General features: G+C 38.1%; 1 protein-coding gene across 2 annotated transcripts in view; it reads left to right on the forward strand.

Moving 5' to 3' along the window:
• Pdp (pyruvate dehydrogenase [acetyl-transferring]-phosphatase 1-like protein, mitochondrial) overlaps positions 1-18,364 on the forward strand; it is an 85,361-nt gene that overhangs the window by 55,535 nt on the left and 11,462 nt on the right. The window contains exon 6 of one of the 2 annotated variants that reach the window (XM_067783863.1): positions 7,621-7,839. The exons of the other annotated variant lie outside the window; for it this stretch is intronic. Coding sequence (XP_067639964.1) covers positions 7,621-7,839 — 219 coding nt within the window. The remainder of the gene's footprint in view (positions 1-7,620; positions 7,840-18,364) is intronic. 2 annotated transcript variants of the gene reach the window in all.

The raw sequence follows: 18,364 nt of genomic DNA on the forward strand, positions 1-18,364 counted from the left end.
TCCGAATAAACCGTTAATTTACAATATTCGGAATACGTTCGTTTGATACTACCTCACGACGTCCGAATATATCAAATAAGTATATACATAATATTCCAAAAATAAGCCGATTCCTCATATTCTAAATGGAGATGAATATTCCGAACATAAGGGAATGAATAAGTTAACATGCTCAATGAGAACATTTCGTTATTGCATCTCCATTATTAACTATTGACATTTTTACGTGCATCGATTTATTAGTCAAGCTGAGCAATGCATTTTGAACTGGTTTAGGTTTCGTATGTTCGTAGGTTGACGAAAGTGCACGATTCCTTGGTGTCCGTACTTTTCATAAAATTACCTATGTTCAGCCACACTAATAGAACATGGCATACACCCCTATTATGAATTTTCATACGATAGACGATAAACGCTTCCTAGCGTATCGTAAAAAATCAGCTTTCATATTGCGATTTCCACACGCCCGATAGATGTACTATTGTGAATAACAGCAGAGTTTTGTTTACAAATTTTTGTGAATCTATACGAAACAGATAGCAAAACAAAACGTAAATACTAACAATTCATTTGTCTTGTACGTAAAAGTGGCAAAAGTTTTTAAAAGCTATTATAATAAAATGTTTTATGCAACCTCTGTTACCTTTTATATAAACTCAAATGAACAAATTGACGGAACTTGCATAGATTCCACCGAAAGAAGAAAATTGAGAGATCATTCCAATCTTCTTGAAATGAACTCTACACTGTAAGTACTCGACATACTAAAAGTAAAAAAAGTTTAATAAACAAAATTGATGTCAGAGTATGTCTTAACAGAAATAGAAGGCAGTTTGCGCGCCCGTAAAAATAGGCCATCCATCCCAAATATTTTGAAGGTTTGTGCCACTTTAAGGCTTCTTGCCCAGGGTGTTGCAACAGAGTGTTGGGAATGAGGCTGTAGTTGGATTATTTTGGATTATGTAATAATTGTATATTTACTTTTATTTAAATAGTTCCCAACGTATCGTGGAAAAATTTATTAGCGATAGCTAGCGTAGAAAATTGAACAGCGTATGCGATAGTTAGCGTATGGCAATACCACGATAAACGATAAACGCCAACGATCGAGTTTCACACGCTAGAATTTATTTCATAATACGGTAGAACAGATTGCAAGCGTTTATCGTGTATCGTACGAGTTCATAATAGGGGTGATAGTTAATAAATTCATCATAAAATTAAAATAAATGTTCTAAGGAGTTATGCAGCTCAATACTTATCGGGTATTTGTAAATTGGTTGCTTTCTATTTCTCGTACTAATATTTTTCGAAAAATCGAAAAGAAACAACACAGTTAACGGATGGCAATTTGATTTGGGAGCAAAATGGCTGCAATTGTCAAAAAAATCATGGGGTAAAAGCACTGAATCAAGGGTATCAGTTTTACTTGTCAATATATGTTTAGGCTTGTTTTTGAGAGTTGGTTCCGGCCATGATGAAATTAATATTCAGGTGTTCTCATCCCGTTGACATTTTCCCTTATTCTGACAAGTTCCGCATGCATAATTTATAGGGTTGTCTATCATACATAACTGCCTTTGAATTCTACTACGATCGGAGTAGATTTTACTATACGTTCAGAAATATAATAACTATGTAAGCGCTACCAGAATTTTTTAGACATAAACATAACTATGTATTCGCCAAAAGAATATAGACACAATTTTGCAGAAAACTTAATTTTTTTAGGGAAATTTGTAGGAAAAATTTAGCAATAAAAATTTAGTACTTTTGTAGTACAGGTAAACACTGGCAAATAGAGCTGCCGAAAAAGTGAGGTTATGTTGTTGACATCACCTTTATTATTTCATCATTGTTCCGGCTTAGGTATCTAGAAGTTTATTTTGGTTTCGTCTCTCATAGATTGTTTCGGCTTATGTTTTCAAAAGAAGTAGAAGCTTTTGTTTTTCAAGATTGGTTCGCTTTTTAAAATATTTTTTTCGTTTTCGGTTCAGTTCATTGTGAATTCATACAAGTGATAAATCTTTCTATTCCTCCATTGCCATACCTACCTGTCAAATAACGGCTGTCGCGAGTGGCCAGAGAATGGAAGAAATGTTTGTTTTTTGCTCGCGGTTAATAAATTGAAGCGCCATGAAATGCCCATTCATGTTTCAAACGAAATTTTCTTTTACATGAGTCTACAGATAACGAGACTACAAATTAATATTGATTTTTAAAATCTAGTTAATAGAGAAAATATGAGCATCCAGTTAAGCAAACATTTTAAAATATGTGAATAGCGCAATGTACCAGTCGTCTACAAAAATGTTTGCGTTAGAACAGGTGATCCAGGCTGTTTACTATTGTGAACGTTTTTTTCAAACATTCGCCGCTTGTATAAGTTCACAATGGTTTTGGCCTAGATTTTCCACATTTGCTTTCGTTTTTCAAAACTTTCTTCGTATTCGGTTAAGTATTAAAAAATATGTTCCGGTTTCGTTTCTCAAAATTTAATTCTGTTTTTATGTTGGCTCGAGGTCCAAACCCAATAACACACAATTTTCGGTTTTTATGCCAATATTCTTCGGTTACACTGTGGTAACCGCCTTCAGGACCACTAATGACAACATAAAGCACAAAATATAAAAGCCAATATACAAAACAAAAATATTCAGCCCAATTCTAAACAAAAATTTCTTGTGAGTTTTTTCACCTCTCCCTTTCCTCTTATTCTGAACAATGTTCGAAAAAGCGGAAACCGGTTATGGGAGAAAAGTAGGTATAATAAATGTAAGTGAGAGGGAGATTTCTCTGCCATTTCTTAGGAGTTTTTTCACTTGTTAAATTAAACTTTCCAACACTCGTACTCGCGTAAGAAGGAGTCAGCAACTCCTTGTCCCCCACACCATGTGTTCCGTGTGACGGCTCAGAGCGTTTGCGATCGCGGCATCGGTCCAATGCAGTTCATGCCTTGGCCTATGCCACCTTCATAGATGCTCTGGGCTTACAAACGGAAATCGTCCGACCGGCACATTCGTTGCACCTTGCTGCCAAAACACTAGTACCAACTTACTGACACTAGGTACACCAGCAGCAATCGGACAGCACACTCGGCAAAGCCTATATCCTTCTGGGCGCCTTCATCCATCTCTGACTCCTAGAGTAACGACTGCCCTCCTATGCACTTCAGAATTCTGCAACTTAATTGTAACGGTTTAACTGGCAAGATCGCGGAGATAGTTGACTACGTGTATAAAAATAATATCCGTATTGCCGCAATTCAAGAAACAAAGCTAACTGCCAGATCGGACCTCCGAACTTGCGATGGCTACAACATTCAGAGGCAAGATTGCACAAGGGATAATGGTGGTGGCCTTGCCTTTATCACTCATCACACCGTGCAATATAGTCTATTTCAACCTGACATCAGCCGCAGGGATAATACCTTAGAAAGTCAAGGCATAACCGTCCAGTCAGGCGATGTTGACCTAGAAATAATTAACATCTATATTCCCCCTGCCATCTGCTGTCCAAGTGCCTACTCCGTGGCGAAAACCGTCTTACCATGGGCGACTTCAACGCTCACCACGATCTCTGGCATTCCAGCTTGCCAGCCGACAGCAGAGGCAGGCAGCTAGCAGAGCAAATAGACAATACGACTTTCTGCACTATATACGGCGACGCCCCACCAGAATTGCAGGTAATTGCCATTGCTCACCTGACATCTCAATCGTCAGTGCAGGGCTCATAAATGGCAACCGATCCTTACTTTAGCTTCTGATCACCTGCCCATACTCCTTTCAATTGATCGACCGCCAATTTTATTACCTCTGAAAAGCGGATTTTCATTAATTTAAAAAAAAAAGCCAATTGGGAAGATTACACATCCTTTACAAACCAATCCTTTGCTGCTCTTCCCGTTCCGACCGATGTCCGGCAGGGCGAGCGTGTGTTCCGCAAGGTCATCGCTTCGGCTTCTGCACGCTTCATCCCGGCCGGCAGAATACCTGAAATAATACCACATTTCCCGGCCGAAGTCGCAAATTTAGCAAGACAACGTGACCTTTCGAGACACATCAATCCTAGAGACCCCCTTATCAGTAGTCTTAATTTGGATATCATGCGGTAAATGAACATAAACGTACCAAAAGGGAGTAACATCTAAGGAACTGCAACCTCTCTGCGGGTGTTGGTAAATTGTGGTCAACCGTCAAATCCTTGTCTAATCCTACCAAACACAATGATAAAGTTTCTATTGCCGTCGGTGATAAAACTTTATCTGATTCGAAGAAATGCGCGAGCGGCTTTTGCCCACAATTTATAATGCATTCTTCTGTAGACAAAGCCAGACGTCGTGCAAACAGACGAGCTCATAAACATAAACACGACGTCCCACAGAGGTTGCAGCAGCCAACCGTAAGGTCAGGCCTTCCAAGTCGATAGGCCCCGACGGAATAGCCATGCCAATGCTTAAACATCTTGGCGATGAGGGAATAAAATGCCCAACACATGTTTTCAACCTGTCACTGCAATTCTTCGTCATTCCCAAAAAATGGATAATGGCAAGGATAATCCCCTACTCCAAGACATGGAAAGCTTACACCTTCCTGCTTGTCTAAAAAGATGGACCGCTAATTATCTGAGTGGTCGGCAGGCGTCAGTTGAATTTAGGAACGAAATTTCTAAACATAGAAAAATTAAACAGGGGTGCCACAGGGTGGTGTCCTATCCCCTTTTCTGTTTAATTTTTACATATCAAAAGTCCCTTCCCTACCAGAAGGAGTCACAATCATTTGCTTTGCTGACGACTGCACGATTATGGATACAGGACCTGGCCCTTCAGTTGATGAATTTGTTTCTAAAATAAACAGCTATCTCCTCGATCTTTCCGGTTTCTTCAACTCGCGCAACTTGGCATTATCACCGCCAAAATCTACGGCCACCCTGTTTACGACGTGGAAGGAACAGATGTCGATGGTGTCACACTATCGACTGTCAGTCACCCAAAGATCTTAGGGGTAACGTTCGATAACACTCTAATTTCCAAGGCTCATGCCCCCGATATTGTTTCTAAAGTACAAAGTCGCAACAAGATCCTCAAGTCGCTTGTCGGCAGCACCCGGGGAAAAGATAAAGAAACGCTAACCACGTACAAAGCAACTGGCCGGCCGCTCATGAGCTACGCGTCGCCAGACTGGTTAAATCGGCGATTATCACTAGATTTTGGAAATGCTTTGTCGGGCATGTCAAACTTGTCTGGTTGACACGGACCAGCAAACAGAATAAGAAATGCACAACGAAATTTTAATTGACAAAACAGCTGACTTCGAAAATTCGAAATTCCTATTCCCCAATTATTGTTCTCCCTAGGAGAAAAGAATTGGAGGAATTTTTCCGCGGGAATAAAAACATCCGCTAAAACAAAATTCCGAGGGAATATTTAAAATTGGGCTGATTGTGAATATTTTTTCTTTCAGAAGCAATATTTTTTGTTTTTCAATTTTATATCGGCGTTTCTTTTCAAAAGAAGTTTCGATTTTTTGTTTTTAATAATTTCGGTGGTTCGTTTTTCTAAATTAATCTCGGATTAGTTTACAAAAAGTAGTTTTGGTTTTATTTCTCCAGATTGGTTTCAATGTCGACTTTGGTGTAGTTTTTCTTAATATTTTTCGGTAAATTGATAAAACCGTCAGAAATACGAGATCACCAAATAGGAAATTTAAATAAAAAAGAAAATATCGATTTTGTCTGTTCTAAAACTCTGATTTAAATGTTACATACATAAGTAATTTCAAAATCCATTAAAAACTCATATTGAATCTGAGTTACGGCCTTTTTATAATAAGGTGACAATTTATCTATTTTTATACTCAGCGTGTTTTGCACACAGAGTATATTAACTTTTATTGGATAACGGTTGGTTGTGCACGTATAAAGGAATCGAGATAGATATAGACTTCCATATATTAAAATCATCAGTATCGAAAAAAAAAAAATTTATTGAGCCATGTACGTCCGTCCGTCCGTCTGTCCGTTAACACGATAACTTGAGTAAATATTGAGATATCTTCACCAAATTTGGTACACGAGCTTATCTGGACCCAGAATAGATTTGTATTGAAAATGAGCGACATCGGATGATAGCCACGCCCACTTTTTATATATATAAAATTTTGGAAACACACCAAAAACCTGATTATTTAGTAAATAATACACCTAGAATGTTGAAATTTGACGTGTGGACTGATATGGAGACTCTTGATAAAAGTTTGAAAAAAAATTTTAAAATGGGCGTAGCACCGCCCACTTGTGATAAAATCAATTTTACAAGTATTATTAATCATAAATCAAAAATCGTTAAACCTATCGTAATAAAAATTCGGCAGAGAGGTTGCCTTTACTATAAGGAATTCTTTGAAGAAAAATTTACGAAATCGGTTAAGGACCACGCCCACTTTTATATAAAAGATTTTTAAAAGGGCGTGGACGAGTAAAATAAGCTATATCTTTGCAAAAAGGAGCTTTATATCAATGGTATTTCATTTTCCAAGTGGATTTATAACAAGAAATAGGAAAAACTTCAAATTAAAAAAAATGGGCGTGGCACCGCCCCTTTAATGACTAACAAGCCAACCTAATAAAACCGCACTGCGTTTTTTTAGCGCACGCAAACAACCGGAGTTTTTTGCCCTAACCCAAATAAGCATGCGTTGTGACAATGTAAAGCATGTATGCAAACGTCAAACCTAAATGTCATGCAGAACAAAAATTGGAAATCGAGTTAGGTTTTTACGCAGCAAATTCAATTTGGGTTGCTCTCATACAAGTTGTATGTGCATGAGACATTTTTGACAGAAAATGACTTGCGTGCGTTTATATTAGGTTGGCTTGTAAGCAATTTTCTATGTTTCGGGAGCCATAACTCGAAGAAAAATTAACGGATCGTAATAAAATTGGGTTCACAAATTTTCCCTATAGCAGGAAATATTTCTAGAAAAAAAATTAACGAAATCGGTTAAAGACGACGCCCACTCTTATATAAAAGAGTTTTAAAAGGGTCGTAGACGAAAATAATAAGCTATATCTTATCGAAAAAGGGCTTTGTATCAATTGAATTTTACTCTCTAAATTGAATTATAACATTAAATTGGAAAACAGTAAAATTTTTGAAAATGGGTGTGGCACCGCCCCTTTTATGACTAAGCAATTTTCTATGTATCGGGGGTCATAACTTGAAGAAAAATTAACATATCGTAATGAAATTGTGTACACTTATTTTCCTTATAGCAGAAAATATTTCTAGTAAAAATCGAAGGGGTCGGTTAAAGACCACGCCCACTTTTATATAAAACAAATTTAAAAGGGTCGTTTATTAGAATAATAAGCTATAACTTAGCAAATAATAGTTTTGAATCAATGATATTTCACTTATCAAGTTTTACTGTAAGAGGAAATGGGGAGACATTTTTTTTTAAACGGGCGGTGCCACGTGTTATGTAGAAAAGTAATTTATCTGAAATGAAATGTACAATTGAAGCTCACGCTGAGTATATAATGTTCGGTTACACCCGAACTTAGACATCTTTACTTGTTCTTACTACACATACATGCATTTACATAATTTTTTGAATGTAGGGCTGGACGCGCACGCAAGCCTTTGGATCAAAATTCTGCAACACATTTGATACGAAATGCGTTAGGTGGCACCGATTATGGCATAGAGCACTCTAAAATTGCATATTATCTTACATTGCCACAGGATGTGGTACGCTTGTATCGTGATGATATAACAATTACTGTTATCTATTTTAATACGGAGTACATTAAAAAATTGAACGGAAACGCACAAGATATGTATTAAATACTTCATACTTTAAAAATGTTCAAAACAGGAAAATACCTCAATGAAACAGTCTGTTAACTGAAAATCATGCCATCCTGTCACATGAAAAATGACTATCACCTCTAGCCAACATAGAGGAAACCGCATTATACAATAATTTCACTCAATGATTTTCGTCGCCATACCTTTTTATCTGATATAAAATCGTGCTACCAGAGTGGGTGGGAGCATTTTTTATTGCTTCCTGAGGAGTTTTTTCAAACGGACATTTAAATATGTATATAGCACCAACTATGGCGATGATAAAAGACTAAAACGTGAGAAAGAGGCATCTAAAATCTACAGGCTCAAATGTTTGTGTAGTCAAGAAATCGGTAAAAACAATACATGAAATTTTCTCGTACACAAATGTATGTTAATTTGTGATCAGGTAGTTTGTTTGATATAATACTAAGTGTACGCAGAATACAAATATAGAGGTAGTTCCACTTCTTCTGCGCCATTGCCACCATTAGGCAAGATGCACGAGGCGTAGCTTCATAGACGCGTACAAGATATGACATGTAGCTACGAATTCTCTACGCCTCAAGACCTGCACACGAAGCTACTTTCGAGCGTCGCTACAAAAAGCAAACACTTATTGAAAAAAATAAGAAATAAAATTTCTTCAGGTATCTCCGGCCCCGAAACCAAAGGAAAATAGGTATCAAAAGTTGTTTGCATCCCCGTGCCTTTGTAAATTATGAAAGGCAACTTTACACCACCGCGGACTGGATAAAAAGTGATTTCTACTTTCCAACACTTTTTAGCCTTTTAATCGCTTCAACAATGTCTTACCAGGGGCCGAATCGTTACATACGATTCGTGGTCGAATGCCGTTTTTTTAATCACTATGTGAACTAGGGACAACGCATTCTCACTAAATCCATAATATGTTATTATTTTTTTAAATACATAGTTGGATAGCCTCATTTTTATCGCTTGTGTGAATACCGTTTTCGATCCGTGATCGTATGTTACGATTCCATGGCAGGCTTTTTTGGTGTTGAATACTCTTTTTCGCTTTGGTAATATACCTTTCACGCACTTTTATTAACTAAAATAACATTTTCTAACTAATTACACAAATTTGCATACAAAAAAATGTAAACAAACAGCTTGTTCTTCCTTTTTTTCAAGCGTACGTACGCTCAGCGACCAACATTGCAGTACGCTTAGCTACATACATGAAGCTTTCATGCTTTGTCACTTTCATGCAGCTTACGCCTCGTGTGCAGCTCTCCATTCAAGTAAATGTGTTCGACATCAAAGCGTACAGATTTCACCTGCAGCGTCTAATACGCGTCTATTACGCATAGCCTCGTGTGCACCTTGCCTTATCCTTAAAAAATAAACGCTCCGTTGCTCCGGGCAGGTTTTGAAATCAACACACGTTCAAGAACATACAAGACCTGCGTATGCCGGAAAAAAAGTATCTTCATAGTTCATATTCCGCATAAATCCTTCCTCCTAAAAGACAAAGAGGCGGAGTATATGTTATAAGCATAAAGAAGACGTAGTCGCAATGCCCGAAATGTTGGATAACACAGTTTATGTCAAATACATACGACATAGTGGAATTGGCACAATGTGCATCCAACGTTTTATGTTCAATTATAATTATGAAATTTTTTCACTGAAGGCTGAAAATATTTAATAGAGGAAAGGACCTGAAAACACTCCGGTACTCTACATGACAGATAATCGAACGATTTCTCTCAAATAAAATTAGCGGATGCGAAATTCAAAACAGCCTTAAGACAGTTAACATATATCAAGATTAATTTCATTTTCATACTTAACTCCTAATCGTTAACTAAATCACTAGATTTCACTTATACATTTTTCCCTTCGATAATCGGTAGGTTAGGTTAGGTTGAACTGGCCGGTCCACGGTCCACGAGGACCTCACATACACTGATTGAGTCCGTAGTGTTACCAGAAGTTTGTTTTAACGAGCAAACTGAAAAACTCTATCAAAAACCAGGACCTATGTTATAAAATAACTCCGTCCTCTTGGCAAATACTAGAAGCTTCCAAGGACTTAAGCCACTTGCTGCTTCTAGATCTGACAGCTGTATCACTCCTAATAGCTGGAGTCTTACCTGGCAAGTGCAGGGCACGAGCATAGAACGTGCTCGATCGTTTCCTCCTCCAACCCACACTTCCTACATCTGCTATCACTGAACAAGCCTAATTTAAAGGCATGTGGCGCCAGAAGGCAGACAGACAAAGAGTACCACATGTAGGGTGTCATTTCCAACTGGAAGCACGAAATAAAAGAAACTTGACAATTTGGACATACATACATACACTTACGGTAAAAAAAAAAGCCGAAGAAACTGTTTTTCCTGTTACGACGTTTCTACAGTCACTACAGCTCCGTAGCGAAACTTTTTAGTTATTGTGATTAATATCGATAATTCCTTAACTAATTATGTGGTATTTTGCGGCGAGTAAGTTAGAAAGTACCTAGCAGTTTTCGTAAAATCAACAATGTTTCATATAAGTAATAATTTTATCCTTCAAGAAAAAATAAATATAATTGTCTAAAAAGAACGAATCACGCAAAATATGGAAAGCGTCGGCGGATAACATTATAATGAAATGTCCCTAAGGAGATTCTGGACGAAATACATTGAATAGGTGACTTTATTCACACGTTATCAAAGTGGACGACCACGAGGAATATCGTCAGGTTAGCTCCTCTGAATACATTTAAAATTGTTCCAGAAACTTTCGCGGAATTGACGGATATTTTTATCGGTTTATCGATAACCACTGTCGATTTGTGTATATCTCTCGAACCAAGACAAACGACAAAGTTTTTGTGTTTCCAATATGTATGTATGCATCCACTTGTAGATTTATCCACAATTTCATATAAAGTCATTGACCCTTCAAGGCAAAAATGGGAATTTATCGGTACAAAATACTGTCGTAGGCTAACTGTTAATCAATTTAAATTGAATCGTGACATGGAAACGCTTGTTGCGTCCGAGGATAGTTCCTGTATGGTGTGAAACACGTTCTATCATACTCCTTCGTAAAACTAGGATTATTATGAGCCGATTTCGAAGACGATTACACAGGACGAAACATTTTTTTAAGGCTATATAAAAACTGTGTGTGGTTGTATTTTACTAAAAAATATATTATCTAAATTACCCCTGCCTAATCTTTATTTAGCTTAAATGCAGCAATGTTAAAGAAGGTGTAACAGCAGACCTCAAACCTTTATCGGTATAAACAAAGCTGTAAATCTGTGTACTGAAATCGTCATAGAGATTAATAGTTTGTGGGCGAAATGGACTCACAAATGCTTTCTTAACCGAAAATTCGAAGGATCCAAAACGTAAAATATATTTTGTTTAATCCCAATCCATTATCATCATCCGTTTTATTTTTAATTTTAAACTCGAATTTAATTTTATGGTAATTATATAGTATTTATAAAACGGATGATGTGCTATAAAAGACTCCGTCTTACTGTCACAACCACTTTGTTCAACTAATAAATAAATAAATAAATAAATTATGGAGTTTGCGACAAGAACCCTGACAGATCGAAATTTTACCTAGAAGTTTAGAAAAAGTCGAAAATCTTGCAAACTTATACATTCTAATAGGAGCCCAGAAATAAAACACAAGCGGCTGCGGAAGCAATTGCACTATAAAATTCTCCTGAATGTATGCTACACTTTTACCCTATAGCAGGGGCTGAATATAATCAGCCCAATACTAAACGAAAATTCCGTGCGAGTTTTTTCCCTTCTCCCATTCCTCGTATTCTAAATAAAAATTCCTTGTGAGTTTTTTCACTTCTCCCTTTCCTCCTATTCTGAACAATTTTCGAAAAAGCGGAAACCGGTTACGGGAGAAAAGTAGGTATTATGAATGTGAGTGAGAGGGAGATTTCTCTGCCATTTCTTAGGAGTTTTTACACTTGTTAAATTAAAGGGAATGCATCAAAATAATTAAAGAAAAATGGTTCTTTTAAGAAAGAACTTATTTGTACAAATTTGTGCTAAAATATGTACATTTTAAGTCGAAAAGTATATCATAAGAAAGGAAGAGCTCTTGGTATATTTGATGCAGCCATCCAGAAATTGTGCAAGAATTTTTTAAGAAGGCTTAAATAGATTTTGGCATATGACGAAAGACGAATTCAACTCGACTTGTCCGCCAGAAAATTGCTTTGCTGAATGGAAGAAGACAACTCCAACGGATTTGTGTTATCCCGCCATCTGCTTCTTATGCTCCTTTGTCGATGTTGCTGTGGCACCAATTCATTACTAATTTTAGTCAATTCCATATGAAATGCAATATTGTGTATTGTTCATATTGTAACGAATTTGCTGCAAATCCTCTTATTTGCAATCCTCTGCTAAGTTCGAATCACTAAACTGTTGAATAAATAACTCCAATATTGAATGATGGAAAAATGGCCTTTATTAAGTACTTCACAATAACCCTCAAACTGTGCAACGAATAGCTTAATAACCAAACTGATATCTTAAAGGAAACTGACTTTCAAAATAATAGTGCTATTGCTCGCTAGATATCGTCTTACTCGTAACTGCTTGACAATTCAAATCAAACTGAATTACTTCTTACTCGCTGGCGCCGCTTTTATAGTTTACGCTGCATACTTCTAGGCTCTTCGATTTCCAGAAGTTACTAGTTGTTTCGGCTACAAAATCGCCAGCCACAACTACGTGCACAAATTATTGCTCTCTCTTGTGACAACTCAGATAAGGTATATGCATGGGTTTGTAGTTTACAGTCTCCCGCACACACATAAGCGTATAAGTAAATTCATCGGTGTGTGACATCTCATCTCTTGCAGCCTTGTATGTAAATGTTGCTCGTCGGAATGTGTACATATGTGTAGACGCAATTATTTATTCGTTTATGTAGATACATAATGATTGAATTATTGATGTGCATTCACGTCACTGCTTAGATCGGCTTAGAGCTGGCAGCACTCCTTAGTTTTGCTAATATTCGTAACACTGCCCTCCACCTAAGTCTGATCGTCCCGATCAGACAAATCTCTTGATCTAAACGCTGCTAGCATCGCCAAATGTACCACTCTTCTACTTCGTGGTTTCTCAATGCTTTGTATGCGGTAGATGGTATCACTGAGCTTCTTCACAATCTTGTACGGGCCTTCCCAACTGCACCGAAATTTGGCTGGGACACCTTTCCGCCGGTGAGGGTTGTTTAACAGTACCAAATCTCCATTCCGGAAACCTTCCGAATTATTTTCCCTGTCGTACCTGTGTTCCATCTTACTACTCATTATTCTGGATCGTTCTCTCGCACTCTGTTGCTTGGCCAATGAAGAACTACTTTGTAGAGCTTGTTCTTGACGGATTGGCTTCACATACTCAGTATCGTTCCGACGTTTCCCAACAAAAGTGCGCGCTGGCTTGAAATCATCCTTGCTTTCTTTCTGAAAAATTCTTTCAGTGAATTTAGTGCGTCCATTAGGGTTTGTTGATGCCGGTCTTTTCCTCGCAGGTACTTTTAATTTTGCTTTATTTGGCACATTCGATCCATCAACCTTTGCTCGATCTACTTTCCTTGACTTTCGTGGTCTCTGTCGAATCTCCTCGACCAGCACTCGCTTACTGCTGAACCCTTTTTCCAAACTGAAGTTAAGTGGCACATCTTGGTTCTCATAATGCATCACCCTTCTCTGCATATCGATCTTGATGTCATGGTCAACCAAGAAATCCACTCCCAATATAACTTCATCAACGATCTCCGCCACAACGAATTTGTGTAGGACCATGACCTTCCCAATCAATACTTCACATATCACTTCTCCCTGAACTTGGTTATACTCGCCAGTGACCGTACGCAACTTTGCTCCAGGTAACGGTTTTACTCTCCTGTTGACCAAGTCAGATCGGATCAAGGAATGAGATGCGCCCGTATCTACAGTCAGTATTCGTTCTTTGCCATCCACATTCCCTCTGACGGTAAGACTGCTTGATTTCCTTCCAATTTGCGACACAGATATCACAGGGCATTCAATAGCTGGATCTAGCTCTCTACCTCTTACTCGCTCTTGCTCATCTCCTCCAGCTTTGCGTTTACGGCCACCCACATTGTTGGAACTATTAAGACCAAGATCGCAATGACGTGCTATGTGACCGGACTTCCCGCATTTGAAGCATTTGATAACTTTTTCACTTCGCTTTTGCGATCCTTTCAGTGCCTCCAATATTGCGTCTACCCACTCTGGCCTTTCTACTTCCACACGGCGTGCTTTGAAAACTGGCTTACACAGAAGCGACGCTGTTTCCTGAATCAGAGCTTGTGACACCGTTTCTGCGAATGTTGGCTTTGGGTTTGCGTATGTAGCCCGCTTCGTTTCCACATCTCGTATGCCATTTATGAAACTCTGGATTTTTACCCTTTCAGTGTATTCCACGGGTGCGTCCGCATTTGCAAGATGAGCCAATCTTTCAATATCTGAAGCAAACTCCTGCAATGTTTCATTTGCTTTTTGGTAGCGGTTTTGCAACTCAATTTGGAATATCTGTTTCCTATGCTCGCTTCCGTAACGTCTCTCTAAAGCGCTCATCAATGTTTCGTAGTGGTTCCGCTCGTACTCTGGGATGGTCTGTAAGATTTCCGCGGCAGGCCCTTTCAGTGCCACGAACAGAGCTGCAACTTTATCTTCAGCATTCCATTGGTTCACTGCTGCGGTCTTCTCAAACTGTAGCTTAAAGACCTGAAAAGGAACAGAACCGTCAAAGGATGGTGTCTTTACCTTTGGATTACTCGCTGAAACAGCTGGGCGGTTTAGTTGTAACTGCTCCATACGACCTTTTAACGCTTCTATTTCGGCATCAATTTTGTCCTCGAGTTGTAAAATTTTTGCATCCTGCTCTTCCAGTTTCACAAAGAGCTGCGCTGATACCTGTTCCGAAATTTGTGCCGACATTTCAGATATACGTGCCTCTTGCGCTTCCAGTTGAGATGCCAAATATGTCTTCTGTTCTTCCAATTGTGTCTCCATCTTTGATGTAATCTGTGTCGACATTTCTGCCATACGCGTTTCTTGTGCTTCAATCTTCGATGTTATGCGTGTCTCCTGCGATTCTAGTTGTGATGCCATATATGTCTTCTGTTCTTCCATCTTGGATGTTATACGGTTCTCCTGCGATTCCATATATGTCTGCTGTTCTGCCAGTTGAGATGACACTGTCGATGTTTGAGCAGATATTGCAGCTAAAATCATGTTCAAGTCTGTACTGGTAACCGTCTGCGATGTTTCGTTCTTCTCTTCAATTTTTGTTGTCTCCTCGCCATCAAGATGAAAGACATGCTCTTCCACATCAATTCCTTCTGCTTCCATTGCTTCTCGTAGCCGTGCCTGAAGTTCGAGTTTAACGCCGCTTGTATTCAATCCACGGCTCTCCAACTCCTTCTTCAGTTGCGGGATCTTCAATTCACTTAACTTTGCCATGTCCTTGTTGTCCTCTAGAATTTATTCAACAATTCCTCTTCTGACACCAATTGTAACGAATTTGCTGCAAATCCTCTTATTTGCAATCCTCTGCTAAGTTCGAATCACTAAACTGTTGAATAAATAACTCCAATATTGAATGATGGAAAAATGGCCTTTATTAAGTACTTCACAATAACCCTCAAACTGTGCAACGAATAGCTTAATAACCAAACTGATATCTTATAGGAAACTGACTTTCAAAATAATAGTGCTATTGCTCGCTAGATATCGTCTTACTCGTAACTGCTTGACAATTCAAATCAAACTGAATTACTTCTTACTCGCTGGCGCCGCTTTTATAGTTTACGCTGCATACTTCTAGGCTCTTCGATTTCCAGAAGTTACTAGTTGTTTCGGCTACAAAATCGCCAGCCACAACTACGTGCACAAATTATTGCTCTCTCTTGTGACAACTCAGATAAGGTATATGCATGGGTTTGTAGTTTACAGTCTCCCGCACACACATAAGCGTATAAGTAAATTCATCGGTGTGTGACATCTCATCTCTTGCTGCCTTGTATGTAAATGTTGCTCGTCGGAATGTGTACATATGTGTAGACGCAATTATTTATTCGTTTATGTAGATACATAATGATTGAATTATTGATGTGCATTCACGTCACTGCTTAGATCGGCTTAGAGCTGGCAGCACTCCTTAGTTTTGCTAATATTCGTAACAATATTTTCTTTCTAAATTTTAAACAAACTCGCAGCAATAATTATACTTTTCAATTTCTTAAACAAAAATAGAAATGCGCAACAAAATTTCAATTGACAAAATAGCTGACTTCGAAAATTCGAAATTCCTATTCCCCAATTATTCTTCTCCCTAGGAGAACAGAATTGGAGGAATTTTTCCGCGGGAATAAAAAAATCCGCGAGAACATTTAGAATTGGTCTGAATTTGTTCCATCTTGCTATACAAGAAATTGTGATATCTTTTTTTTATGTCTGTAAAAATACTATCGTTCGACTATAGTTATCCTTCTAAGTCGTCCTGCGTATGGAACGAGAGGGATTCCTTTAGTGCAACTTATTAATCTATTCTCACAATCTCGGCAGTTGTAATCAATCCTTCAAACCTAGTTTTGTTTTTTATTACGAGAGATCATGGGCCAGAAGATTTAGACCCAGCTTCTTCTACTTATTTAAAATACGTAAAGTTACTTTCCACACGGATAAGGGGCACCTTCGTGAACAGAACGTGCAATACGGCGCACATAAAACAGCCACGGCATGCGTTTGTGTGAACATTGGCCTACAATCAAAGTCCATCGCAGTAGAATAATCCAATCTACCCAGGGAGACCTGCGAGACTCGCATAACTTCGATCTAAATACTGTCATAGGCTGGATAACAGTTTATCCATCAAAATTGAGCCGTGATATGAAAACGCATATGGCGACAAAGATAACCCCTGCATGGTGTGAAACATGTTTTACCATACTCCTTCAAAAAAATTGCTTAAAACCGATTTCGAAGATGATTGCACAGGCCGAAACATTTTTTGAAAACTCTTGGATGAAGGATATAAAAACTGTGTGTAGTAGTCATTTTACTTGAAAATACATTATCTAAATTACCGCTGCCTAATCTTTATTTAGCTTAAGCCCAGCAGTATTAAAGGTGTAGCAGCAGACCTCGAACCTTTATCTCCAAACAAAGCTGTAAAGCTGCTTTCTGACATCGTCAAAGAGATTAATAGTTTGTGGGCCAAATGGACGCATTAATGCTTCTTTAACCGCAAATTTGAAAGATCCAGAACGTTAAAAAATATTTTGTTTAATCCAATCTATTGTGGGGTTTGTTTCCTTCCGACAGCAAACAAGAAGTCTGACAGATCCAAATTTTTACCTAGAAGTTTAGAAAAAAGTCGAAAATCTTGCAAACCTATGCATTCTAATAGGAGCCCAGAAATTAAACGCAAGTGGCAGCAGAGTCAATCTCATTACAACATGATCCTAAATGCATGCTACAAATTTACTTAGTTGTGTAACAAATGATATACTCTACTGCAGGAGATGAATATAATTTGTTTGATCTTACCATACAAGCAGTTGTCATATCCTTTTTTTTATTCATTTGCGTAAATATACTATCGTTCGACTATAATTAACCTGCTAAGTCGCCTTACTCCCTCCTTGTGTAAGGAACGAGAACGATTCCCTTAATGCAACTTATATATTTATTCTCACAATCCCTGGCTGTTGTAATCAATCCTTCAAACCTGGAAATAAGTACGCCAAGCGTGTTTTGTTTTATATTTCGAGAGCTCACGAGTCAGAAGGCTTAGGTCCATCTTTTTCTACTTATTAAACAGGCGCAGGTTGTCTTTCCACACGGATAAGGGGCACCTTCGTGAACAGAACGTGAGATACGGCGCACATAAAAAAGCCATGACATGCGTTTGTGTGAACATTGGAGTACAATCTACCCAGGGAGACCTGCGAAACTCGCGTAACTTCGATTTAAACACTGTCATAGTCTAACAGTTTATCCATCTAAATTGAATCGAGAATTAAGACATGGAAACGCATGTTTAGTCTAAGAATAGTGCCGGCATGGTGTGAAACACGTTTTACCATAATTTTTCTAAAAATGTCTTAAAACTGTTATGCCATGCACCTAAGAATATCGTGAGCCAATTTCGAAGACGATTACACAAGCCCATACATTTTTAAGTCTCTGAGACTTTGGCTATAAAAACTGTGTGTGTTTGCAATTTGACTTGAAAATTCATCATCTTAATTACCCCCGCCTAATCTTTATTTAGCTTAAGCCCAGCAGTATTAAAGGTGTAGCAGCAGACCTCGCACTTTTATCAGTCCAAGCAAACTTGTAAAGCTTCTTTATGACATCGTCATAGAGATTATTAGTTTGCGGGCCAAATGGACTCATAAATGCTCCCTAAACTGCGAATTCGAAGAATCCTGAATGTTAAAAATATTTTGTTTAATCCCAAACTGTTG

This window comes from Eurosta solidaginis, chromosome 4 (assembly GCF_040869045.1).
Source record: "Eurosta solidaginis isolate ZX-2024a chromosome 4, ASM4086904v1, whole genome shotgun sequence".
NCBI lineage: Eukaryota > Metazoa > Arthropoda > Insecta > Diptera > Tephritidae > Eurosta > Eurosta solidaginis.